Genomic DNA, 12,276 nt, shown 5'->3' on the forward strand with positions numbered 1-12,276 from the left:
CAGAGACAGACAGACAGACAGACAAGCTCCCGAGATCTGCTCGTCTGGGAGAGCACACTCTTTACTGTAGCAGCTGGTATTCCAGGTACCAGTCGGCCTGGACACCCGTCTGTACCTCTTCTTCCGTCAACCTGCCCTCCTCCCGTCCTTCTAGCCTTTGTTCCTTTTCAAGTCAGTCTGTCTTTCTCCTTTCCTGCTCCATTGCCTTGAGGTTGACCCAGTTTGCTCTGAAGAGACTGCCACGCCTCTGTCGTGCCCACCCTACCCTCTTCCCTCGCCTGGCCCTCATCCTTTTTCCCTTCTCTTTCTCACTCTTTCTCTTGGGTTCTCTCTTCTTGATGTAGTGGCCTGTGGAGGGGAGCAGAGTTCCAGAGGAGGCTTTCCTGGTGGTGGAGGGATGGGAGGTAGCTGGAGAGGAGGGATCCCAGCCCTCCCCCTCCCACCACTATGGTCACTGGAACTGCAGGCGCTCCTGGTGGGCAGGCGGCTGTGTGGGGATCCTAGGGGCTAGCTAGGGAACCCGCCTCTGTCTGCAGCAAATGCTGTCCTCACTCCCTGTCTGTGCCTTGTACAGCCCGCTCACCATCTCTGTTCCATCATGCCTTTGGTTCTCTGGCTCTCTCTTCTCCCTCACCCATCCTCTGGCCTCGCCTGGGGTCTCTGCTCGCTGTGCCCCCCTTCTCCCCTCTGGGTGCGCGTGGGTGGTTCACCTGGCCGGTGTTGGTAACTGCTTTGTTTCTGATTATCTCAGCTATCTGGGCAGTGTTGTCGAGACAAGCCTCTCCTCAGCTCAATAGGTAAGGGAGGTCATCGGCGGGGTGGGGCAGGGCGGGGCGGGCAGGGGGATGGGGCTTCAGCAGGGCCATCGCTTCTGTAAGAGGGGATCCAGAACACATCCCCCTCATTGCCCCACCTGGGCGGCCGCTGCTCCTGGGTTCCCATGGCTTCTGGGTTCCTCACATTGCACTGCTCTGCTGCTCCAGCTGCCCAGCTGGCCAGGCCGGGGCACTGCCTAGCTGTAGCTTTTAACCTCCAAGCCTACACCCACCATTCTAGAATGGACTGCAGTTATTCTCACTTGCCACTCCACTGCCAGCACCCATATAGACCCCCCACAGCAGCTGCAGGACCCCGCATGAACCCCAAAGGACCCAGAATTTTCACAATCAGCTTTGCATCTCTACCCTTGGGGACCTGTTTGGGTCTATACTGAGATCCAGGGGTCCTCTCATTCTCTCTACCCCACTGCTCAGTTCCCCCAGCAGACTCAGGGATAGTGTCCTCCTTGACAACCCCTCCCCCTAAACTTAGATCTTTTCCTGGGGTTGCTAATCCCTCACTTTTCCTGAGATTTTTTTTCCCTTCCTGGCGCTCTTAATGATAGAGGTCCCTCTTCCACGTCCATCTGGGTCCTCAGGATCAGGTGGCTTCCATGTCCTTGGAAGGTGGGAAGTGTGACCACTCCCCCGGCTTCTTGCATTCTGCAGCCCTTCCATGGTTGTTGCAGGACTGAAATGTGACCTCGTCCTTAGAGCCACATTACTTTCAGGGTCCCTGTCGTAGCTATGCTGGCCTCCTAGGGTCATGTTCTTAGGAAAAGGCCTTGAGAGAACTCATGCCAGGGAGAAGGGAGTTGAGTTAGCAGAAAGCTAAAAATCCTAGAGATCAATACTATGTTCTCCCCTACTGTGGCTGGCTCCTCCAGCATCCTTCCAGGTGGAATCCAAAAGAAGGACCCCCAGTGAAGGGGTCATGTATCTCTGAAGGATGCTTAGGACACTCAGAACTTCCTCTCTGTCAAAGCATCCTAAAGAGATGCTTATTTTTGCATCTGCCCCGTTGCCCATGCTGGACTGGCAAACTGCACCTGGGTGGGAAGAGGGAGCTTTTTGTGTTGGTACTCTGGTTTCCAAGTGAGAAGAAGCTACTCGCTTCTCTCCTCTCACATGCCATGGAAGGCTGCTCTTCATAATTCAGGACTGTAAATCTCATTGTGTCATAAGAGAGGCCTCTCATAAAGAGACGGCGGGGACATTTCTTTATGACCTGAAGCTCTAAAGCGGTCAGTCAGTATCCCAGAGGCCCTAGCATGGTGTGAGGCCGACTGAATGTCAGCCTGTAGCCACCCCTGTTGGCAGGATCGTGCAGTGCTTGTGAGCTCACCTGCTTCCGGGACCTCCTGGATGGATGTTACAGAGCAGGGGCAATGATCAGCTTCCCTGCCCCGTGCCTGTCCTTCCCACCATTCCCTCGCTTAGCTCCTTTGTCCCCCCCGTCCCCCAAGGTTTGGTAGCTCTAGGACAGCTCTTACCCAGTTCCTGGGAAGTAGACGGGCTCTACTGTCATCTGTGACTTCCAGCCCCTCCCCTGCCTCCCCCTCCAATTCCCCTGACCCTGTCTTTCCCAGTGTCTTCATCATGTCAGATCTGAGAGAACCCAGCCACATTATCACCGTGGCAAGCCTGGAGTCCAGGGGCAGCAGTGAAGGACAGTTGTTCCTCTTCTAGGCCTGGCTAGCATCCCCGGCCCGGAAGAATGAAGCCCTCTACCTTCTCCACGTTAGGCCTTTCTGGTGCTAGGCAACAGGAACCTCTGCTCATTCTCCTGCCTGCTGAAAACTCCCTGGGGCACAGGAGCTGCTGGGCCATGGGGAAGCGGTGGCTCCTTTGTAGGCGCTGTCTTCATGCTGCACCTTTGCATGTGTTCCCCGGTCTTGCTTGGAGACATGGTGATGCTTCTTGTCTGCGTTTGTCCTTGCTTTGTTTCTTTCCCCTTCAGTTTCTGTCCTTTCCTCCTGTTTATTCCTGTTGCTGCTCCCCCACCCTGTCCTCTTTTCCTCTCTTCCCTCTTTATCCTCTTCCCAGCTCCCATCTCAGTGTGGGAAGTTGCAGTATGTGGATCTATTCTTCTGTGGGTCACTGGGGGCCCAGCCACTTACTCAGTGCCCCTCTGATGCTGGTAGCACTCCGATTTCCCATCTCTGTCAACTTCCATTTCCTGTGCCCTCTGTGAGGCAAGGGCCTGGAAAACGTAACCTGACCCCCTTTTATTTAGGTGGATTCTAGGAAGGACACAAGCATTTCCTGAGTCACACTGAGTCTGCACCCTGACCACCCCCCTCCCCAGAGAGGGATCCCTTTGTGATCGGGCTGGCCTGGCATGATGCTGGCTTGTGAATTCCTGGTTGTCTCTGGGGTACATAGAGAGTGCTTTCACCTTTTCCCTGACTGTCCTTTGTACTTGAATAGATTTCCCCATGCTTTCACCCATGGTGAGAGGAGGCAGCCGCCAAGCTACTTCTTTCTGCCTCCTGTCTGGGGGGGAGTCATGGGAAACTGTGTTGCTCTAGTTTACCTTCTGTTGCTGTGATAAACACCAGAACCAAAAGCAACCTTGGGGAGGAAAAGGGTTGATTTGGCTTGCAGGTGCATTGTTCAGGGAAGTCAGGTCAAAAGCTCAAGGGAGGAACCCGGGGTCAGGAACCGAAGCAGAGACCGTGGAAGAATACTGCTTACTGGCTTGCTCCTGGTCTTATGTTCAATGACCTTTCTTATAAAGACCAGGCTCACCTCCCTAGAAATGGTGCCATCCACATTGGGCTACACCCTCCCACCTTTAGCAATCAAGAAAATGCCCCACATACGTGCCTACATGCCAGTCTAATGGCAGTAGTTCTTCAGCTGAGGCCTCCAGGTGTGTCAAGAATTGCTATCACATGTGTCTTGATGGCCAGTTCTTAGAGCACGGAAGCAAGGCAATGGCTAGCTGGATTTTTACTTTCCTGGCCTAAGGTTTTCCTATGTTGTAAATATGCTGCCTCTTTTTCTCAGCTACTCTAGGGAGCAGGGTGCTAGGCAGATAACACCTCTTGGGTTGAATGAGTGGACTGGGAATTTTGTGTGGCCTGGCTCAGGGGTGGATTTTGAAGTAAATGTTGGCGCCCTTTGGTAATTCTGAGCTGCAAGGAACATCACAGGATCGCAGAACCTGGATTAACGTGAAATGTGAGACCGGGAAAGCTCGTAGGCTTGGAGACCTTTGTCTGTCAGTAGTCTATGTGGGTCATCTCCTTGGAGAAGGGGACCTGGAGTGTGCAGCGGTCCTGTATGTGGGGAAAAGTCAAGACTGACCAGAAGGAGAATGGAGCCTCACCTTGGGAGACCAGGGCTGGAGTCTGTTGTAACCGCCTCACCTACAGGTCAAGTTCAGGGTGATTTCAGAGTTTCATGTTCTTCATCCTGATTCCTATTCTAGACACCAATACCAAAAGTTCCAAAGGTGGCGTGATTCCAGGTAGACTTGGGACACAATTACCCTTCCTAAAAACGGGCAGGTCGATACCAGAGGACTCGTGGCACTGTTCTTAAAGTGTCCTGGGAAATAGTTCATGTCTTTTCTGTATAACTCACTTAAAACAGACCCATTCTGTCTGTACCTCTCTTCCCACCTGTCCTGCTAAAGGCTTGCTTTTATTTTTGCCACTGGTATTATGCAAGTGAATCCTGGTGCCTCCAGGAGACATCGTCTGCTCTGTCGCAGCGTCTGAGTCCTGAGCCAGGAGCTCAGGCAGATGGGCGTCAGGTATCCTGGAAGGGCTGGCGCTTGGCTGCTTCTCAAGTGAAAATTGGGTTCTTCCTTGATATGTCATTGTTGTTTGGGAGTTTGTGCCTCAAGATGAAACTTGAGCTTCTTGCCCTGTCCCTGGTCTGTCTTATGTCTGTGTCACCGAAGCAGAGGCAGCAGTGGTCAGTGTACTGCAGAGCAGGTGGGCGGAGCAGGGAAGCTCGGTTGTGTCTGTGGTAGCCTCTGTACCCATTTTCCTGGGAAGAAATTTAAAGAGCCTAATACTGAAGAGTCTGCCTGAACGATGGTATTTAGCTAAGTTGATCCTTTTCTACAGTTTAGCTTCTCTATCTAGAATATGGTGAATGCAGTCTTCACCTCTTAGACTCATAGACGTAGTAAATGTAAGCACACACTATATAATGCAAATGTAATAGTAATGATATGTTAATTGTGCTATGGGTATCCCACCCCCTGAAAATTTCACCTACCCGAAGAATCCTTGGGAATTTTCAGGGGGACTCTGTACCAGCTTCTTGTATAGCCTGTGCCCTGACCCCACCACCGAGGGCTCTTTCTGTGGTTGGCTGGATTGGCACTGGCTTTTAAACTCATGCTCTCTATGGAACATGTGGAAAGCGGTTTCACCGTTTCCCCGGCTGTTGTGTGTTTGTGAATGGGTTTTCCCACCCTACCATCCGCAGGAGGGAGAGGCAGCTCCCATGCTGCTTCTACCTGTTGACTGGGGGAAAAGGGAGAACCGTGCTGTAACTGTGGGTCGTCAAGGGTTGTGCTGGGGAGCTCTGTTCCTGCCCGCCTCATGTCTCCCTTGACTGTGTTTCTCACCTCACATGGCCTTTCTGGATGCCAGCCAGGGTCTAGATTAGAGATGGCAAATTGTGGAGGATTCATGTCTTTGGTTTTCCTTTCAGGTAACACAAAGAGCACTGTCCAAGCTGAGAAGGGGTGATTCAGGGTCTCTCCAAGATCCCTTCCAGCTGCAGCTTTCGGGGACAATGTCTGGGAAAGGGATTGGACACTGGCATATTGGGTCTTTGGGGGGACTTGCTCACACTGTGAACTAGGTTGCTTTATCATGGGGCGTGGGTACCTGTGTGGTGTATAGTGATGCTGTGGGGGCCGTGGAATGTTAAGGAGTTGCCTCTGACTTGAACTTGAGAGCGTTTCTTGATACCCAATGTACTAAAAGACTTTGGAGAAAATGGCATCCATCAAGGAAGATGGAGGTTTCTTCACTGCCAGTTATTTCCAGAGACCAGAGGCTCTACCACAATCTGTAAGTTTCTTTTTCCCACTGCTTGTAGAGACCTTCAATGGTGGGGAAGTGCTGTCTTTTCCATCCTTTCTCTTTGTCCCTCCTCACTTTTCCCCCTACCTCAGGTAGCTTGTGGACCTTTGGGGACTTCTTTGGCTTCCACAGGACCGTCAGGTTTTCTTTTTTAAAAATCAGGATTCCCTAAAACCTCACTGTGATGGATGCGGGGAAGGGAGATGTGGTGCTTGGAGACCAAAGAGAGTCACCTTTGTCTGCCATAGCCCTAGAATGTCCCTCCCTTACCTGGTCTCATTCCAGTACCAGTATTTGTGGAAAGGAATCGTATGTGCCTCTCTCTTGCCCTCTTTGTTCCTCAGGCTCCAAGTTGTCTTGCTTTGAGAAAAACTGAGATTGATAACGTGTCTTCTCCATTTTCTTCTTTTATGACTCTTGGCGAAGCTCTCTCTGTAGGCATGGTGTCACACACTGCTCTCCTTTCAGTTTGCTTTGCTTCCCTTTGTGACCGAGACTGCACAGGCTCTGGTTAAATGGCTGACTTGATCCATCCCATAACTGGGGTGGAGAAAGAAGGGTCCATATGTAGGCGTCTCCTCTCTCAACGATCTCAACATTTAGGTTGAATCTTAAGACGCAGAACACGTTGGAGACCAGTGACAAACAGCAAGGCCTTTGCGAGGCCCTAGGATTTGAACACTTGGCCTTGTCGTAATCTTCTGCTCTCTTCTGTTTCCTTACGAGACTGAGGAAATCTGAGCCTAGTCTGCAGAGTGTCCAGCGGACAGACCTGCTGAAGACGTTGGTGTGTCACAGCAGTTAGCTGTGAGGTTCTAGATGAATCTTGCAGGTGGAGGGAGTAGCTCTGTGAAGCTGGGTGCCGCAAAGCCCACACCTCACTGGCTGTGTGTCCCTTCCTGTCTCTGGAGATGGGAGGCAGCTTGCTGGGACTGGACTTGCTCACCTCTTGCTGTAATCTGCTCTTCACTTTTTACTTAAAGGTCTTGATGGTGGTGAGTTCTAGGAACCGACTCTTCTCAGGCACTTGCTTGTCCCAGCCTAAGCGATGTGTGGTAGGCTGACATTAAAGTCTCTCTCTCCTTTCCTAGGGTCTTCTGATTGCTCCACAGGTTGGTTTCCACCTGAGATAGGCCTCCTGCCGCTGGAGCTTTCTATCGGGTTTTCTCCCTTCCAGGAGCAATAGGAAGGCAAGTGTCCAGGAATGATTGTGGACACCCCGGACTCCATCCCTGGGCTCCATCCTTTATGGGCAGTCCTTTGGCTTTCTTCCAGCCCTCTTCAAAGGCTCCTTTCTGGGAGCTGACCTGTGCCTCTCTAATTGTTCCTTGCAGAATACTTCCACCTGCACCCGGGAACGCTGCTGTGCCTGAGAGGCTGGAGGCTCTGAGATACCAACGGATAAAGAAGCCCAAAAAGTCATCCAAGGGCTCTTCGAAGTCAAAGAAACGATCCGGTAAATGGTGGGAAGCGCCTCTCCTCTTTCCACCGTGCTTTTCCCAATTGATGAGGATTGTGGGCCCAGGATCCCAACCTTGGGTGTTCTCTAGAAGTGAAGCCAGCTTCTCTTGTTCTTGATTTCCTTTTAAGCATTTGTTTTCAATAATGCACAAATGATTTTCATATAGAAATACAAGAAAGAGATCTGACTGCCTTCCCTTCCCAGTTCATCTCCTCCTACCTGGGGAGTCATTGCTCTGAGGGTATGTGTACCTGTAGAGCCTTGTCTGTAGTCACAGCTTTAGGAAGTATGTTATATTGTTTCAATGTGTTTTTTTGAGGAACACACTGTTCCTCAAAAGTAGTGTCCTGTTCTTTCCCAGTCTGAAGCACACTTTGCTGCTATCCCTGTCTCCTTGTACGATGCTCTGTCACCATTTCAAGCCCTCCAGTTGAACACTGGGCAGGCGTGATGGAGCTTAGGGTCACATGGCACGGGGCCAATCTCTACATTGACTAACCTTTTCTAAGGATAGGGAATTCTCATTGTCTCCTAAATGGAACTTCCGTTGAAATGCATATCCAGCGGTGATGGGTAGCTTAGAAAGAGTGCAAAAAGAATTGATCCTTCATTTAGAAAAACAATTGATGCTTATCAGATATTCTCCAGCTACCAATGACTGTAGGAACATTCTGACGGCCTGTCAAGGAAGAATATTCAGCAGTTTCTTTGCAGATCTTTGATGACTTCTGTAGAGTAACTGTCCTAATAAGCCAGGTGCGAAAAAGTGTCCCACAGAGGCCAAGCCCCTAAACTCATTGATGACTTAGCCTTCGGATGTGGCCAGTTTCCCGTCAGTTTGTTGATGGCAGTACAAAAACAGAGAAAAAGAAAATTATCTTGTCGCCTTGAGATGGGGTCTAGCTAGATAGCTCAGGCTGGCCTGAAACAAGCTGTATAGCCTAGGCTGGCCCTGACTTTTGGTCCTCTTGCAACCTTTTGATGGGTAGGGTTAGAGGTGTGTGGTGCCATGTTCAGCAAAAATGAGTTTTCTGAGGCTTGGGTCAAATTCAAAGCAGAATTTAAAATAATTCAATTTGAACAGGTACATAATACATACATATATATTCCTTTTGTGTGTTTGCATCTTCGTCATTTAATGATAGGAACACATTCTGAGAAATACACCGTTAGATGATCTGGTATTGTGTGACCATCTTAGACTATGCTTATATTAACTAGGACAGTCGTCATGTAATACGGTCTATGGACCTGCCATTGAATTATGACCTTTTCTTAATGAAAATATTGTTACATAATGCACGACTCTAAATTTCAATAACTAAATCTCATTGTAAAATGGGCCACATCAGCTGCACCTGTTCTCTCTTATGCCTGGTCTGTGTTAATAGCCCAGGTGTCTTCCCTGAGTTCAAATCTTGTATTTCCAGTTGGCCATTGAACTCAGACTTGAATGTCTTATAACTCTTAATGTTTTTGATTATCCTCTTCGAAACCCCCGCTCCCCACTTCTCTTCAGTCACGTGAATGGTGTTGCTTCATTCATGCCCAGCTTCTCCCCCAAGTCTTTTGCCCTCACACCCGATCCTTTGGTGAGGTATGTTGGCTCAACCTTTGCATTATAGCTGGCCTTCTTTGGTTGTCCTTACTGAAAAAGTGGAAGCTCTAGTCCCTTCTTCCCCTTTTGGATTGGTGCTGTACCTTGTTGCCTTTCTGCTCCATCTACACTCATACCGTATCCCGTAGAGGTGACACCCTTAACCTGACCTAGGGAGATAGCAATTACCCATCCGTCACTTAGCCTTTGGGTATGGCTGGTTTCCTATCATCAGTCTGTGTAATTTTCTTTTTCACTAAATGGGAATACTGAGGCAGTAAGAAAGAAAGTTGTCTTGTAATTGTTTTGAGACAAGATCTCACTGTATAGTTCAGGCTGGCCTGGAACTAGCCGTGTCTGGGTTTGAACTTTCAGTCCTCTTGCTTCTACCAGAGTGAGCTGTAAAGCTCTTTTTCTTTTTAAAACACGTGTGTTTATATACATACATGCACAAGCACACACAATCTCATGCAAAAATCATCTAGAAGCCTTTCCTTGCATCAAGGACAAGTTTTAAGCTCTGTTGACATAGTCGTCTTTCTCTCTCTAGAACATACTGTGTTGCTCTTCTTCTTCCTCTCTTTCTTCTCCTCTTTCTTCTGTCAGAGTCTCACTATGTAGCCCAGCAGCCTTGAACTCCTAATCCTATTGTCTCAGTCTCCCAAGTATGGGGATTACAAGCTTGTGCCACCATGCTGGCTTACACCTGCTCCTGACTTGGGGTTTATGCGCTGGCTGTTCTTATTGATGGTTGCCATTTTCATTCAGCTCTGAGGAAGACTCCTCGTTCAAGACTCCAGGCAGGTAGTAACACCTGGGGAGGCAGATGCAGGACCCTAGCCACTGGCCCTTTCCTGGTCCGTCTTTCTTTGTTACTGTACTTGCAATACCTAAGAATTCAGTTTCTGTATCTTTCAAATCTTGGCTGTTTGTGTTTTCCTCCATACCTCCATGCTGGAGTATACTCTAGAAAACAAAACCTTCCCGCTGTGTCCTCCAAAGGGCCATGAGGCAGACGAATGGCCTTGGCAGTAGAAGAGGGGTGCAGGCCTGACTGTTGCTCATGACTGAAGTCTCGTGTAATGTCTGTCATTGTTTGGGGTAGGTGAGAGACATATTGAAACCCTGCTTCCTGCCACCTAGAATGATAACTGGTATCCAAGAGGCACAGCACAACTGATATTTGTAGACTGATTGCTAAAACAGTTTGATCATTGGGATCCATGAATTCACAGAAGGGGAAATACCTGCCTGACTTTGTTGACTCAAGGCTGGTTGCTCGAGTGGGGGAAAGAGGAGGTTCTCGGCAGCGGTTTGGCCTCGGAGCCATACACACAGGTGTTCCCTTGGTTTCAGTGGCACCTTGGACTTCTTCCCTGGGAGATGCATGGAGTGCATGAGGTTCTGATCCATCTTTTCACACCTCTTCTCTTGTGTGTCTGTCTTCTCTGTAGACGGTTCTGCCTCCCAGGCTCAGCAGCTTCCCAACTCTCAGGTTCTGTCGCCCGACGAAGCTGTCTGCCTCCGAAAGAAGAAGAGACATTCTCGTCCTGATCCCTTTGCCCGACTTTCGGACTTATGCCACCGTCAGCTTCCAGAAGACCAGACGGCGATCCTCAACAGCGTGGATCATGATGACCCAGGCCACGCCACTCTGCTATGACTTGACGTCACTCTAAGTGTCCCCAGGGTGGGGTGCTAGGCCTAGGGGGCAGAGCAGGACCATTGTACAGGGCCTTGTCCTCCTCTGCCCATCATGGGATGGCTCAGGCCCTTGTCCGATGTGTGCTCCCCACACCCATGGGCCTCTACCCCACCATCTAGCTGGCTAGCCTTGCCCACAGGACAGAGGACTGGGGGAAGAGCTTTTATCTGTGGGTCAGAGCTGGGAGCGTGTGGGGACAGGAAGCATCTGTCTCAACACCATCTCTCCCACATTACTCGATTCTTCTCACCTCTTCAGACGTCTTAGGAAGTGAGGAAGAGAAAAGCAATGGCTTTTACTACTCTGTGTTTGTTTCCGTTTTCCAAGTCCTGGGAGGGGTTAGAATTATTTCCTACCCTCCAAACTCCACATATATATAGATATAGATACAAATACACTTGTGTGTAGTTGGTGGGTTTCTCTATGTGTATATATATGTACATTGAAGCAAAGTGCCGTCTCCCCCTGTGGTCGGTGAAGGACTGAACAACTGGGCTTCGTGAGCAGGCCGGCCTGTGGGCTGGTGCGTGCCCTCATGTCTGTCTTGGGAGATCTTTCTGGCTGAAACAGGAGTCATGCCTCTCAGCTGAATTCACCATCCTTTCCAATCTCTTCCATCTAGAGTAGAAAAGGGACCTTGCTATGATTCCTAGCTCCCTGCTTGGGGTCATAGCAACAAGTTAACCCCTGAACTAATCCCAAGCCTTTATTGCCTGCTTGCTAGATGAGGAAGCATGGCCAGACCTTCTGCATTTTGGCACTCACCCGAGAAACAGCGGTTGTTTAGCAGTGGGGCTGACAGGCAGGCCTGGTGTACAATGCTTCCATCTCTTCTGGTCCAGCCAGGGCTAGGAGCCCTGAAGCCAAAGGCCCTTGTGTTCCGCAGCCACCTGTGCTGAGCACCAAGCTACCACAGCTCTATTTATACCCGTCTTGGCTCTGAACTCAGAGCACCGCTCCCCCACGGCCGATTGGCTCCTCCTTTCCTTTTGTGTTTGCTAATTCTCCAGATTGATTAATTGCCATTTGTGGGAGCTGCCTGCGGCTCCTTGGCATACTCTCTGTGTGCTGCCTGCCAACTCTGCTTTGCCCCGGGGGTCCTTCTCCACCCCCTGGACCCAATCTCCAGTGCATGAGATGAAAAAGTGAGGGGACTTCAGGTTGTTGAGTTCTGCGGTGCCCTTTCCTCACTGCTCCTGCGTGGAGCTGGCTGAGGCATCGGAATGATGGCGGAAGTAGTAGTGGGTAGGCACCAGGGCCCTAATTCTTTCTCTGTACAAATCCTGTCCTGGTTCAAACTGTTAGCATCCCGAAGTTTTCCTGATGCCATTTGTCAATTCAGATGCTTCTCTCTCTCTCCTTAAAAGGTTCTGATGTTGCTCAAGAGTAGACAAGGGGGAGAGTGGACCCACCTTCTCCTTCCCTCCTGCTTTGCCTAAAGTATAACTGTCAGCTTCCTGGAAGTATTCCTTCTTGGTGCTGCTGTATCCATTGCTCCCCAGAGACCTCCTTGGGCATTAGCTCCATCTGCTGGAAGGCTTCTGCTGCTCCCATAGAAGCTGCCAGTTACTCGGCCTAGTGACTTTGATGAGGTTCCAGGGGCTAGGACACTGACCTTTTCTCGGCGCTTCCATCTTGGG

At 50.1% G+C, this 12,276-nt stretch overlaps 1 protein-coding gene across 2 annotated transcripts in view; it reads left to right on the top strand.

Annotated features, from left to right (window-relative positions):
- Positions 1-10,594, top strand: part of Igsf9b (immunoglobulin superfamily member 9B) — a 45,510-nt gene extending 34,916 nt beyond the window's left edge. For both annotated transcript variants that reach the window (XM_038323768.1, XM_038323769.1), the window contains exons 19-20: positions 7,207-7,328; positions 10,386-10,594. In XM_038323768.1, coding sequence (XP_038179696.1) covers positions 7,207-7,328; positions 10,386-10,594 — 331 coding nt within the window. The remainder of the gene's footprint in view (positions 1-7,206; positions 7,329-10,385) is intronic.
- Positions 10,595-12,276: the final 1,682 nt, after the last annotated feature.

This window comes from Arvicola amphibius, chromosome 3, assembly GCF_903992535.2.
Source record: "Arvicola amphibius chromosome 3, mArvAmp1.2, whole genome shotgun sequence".
Taxonomy (NCBI): Eukaryota; Metazoa; Chordata; class Mammalia; order Rodentia; family Cricetidae; genus Arvicola; species Arvicola amphibius.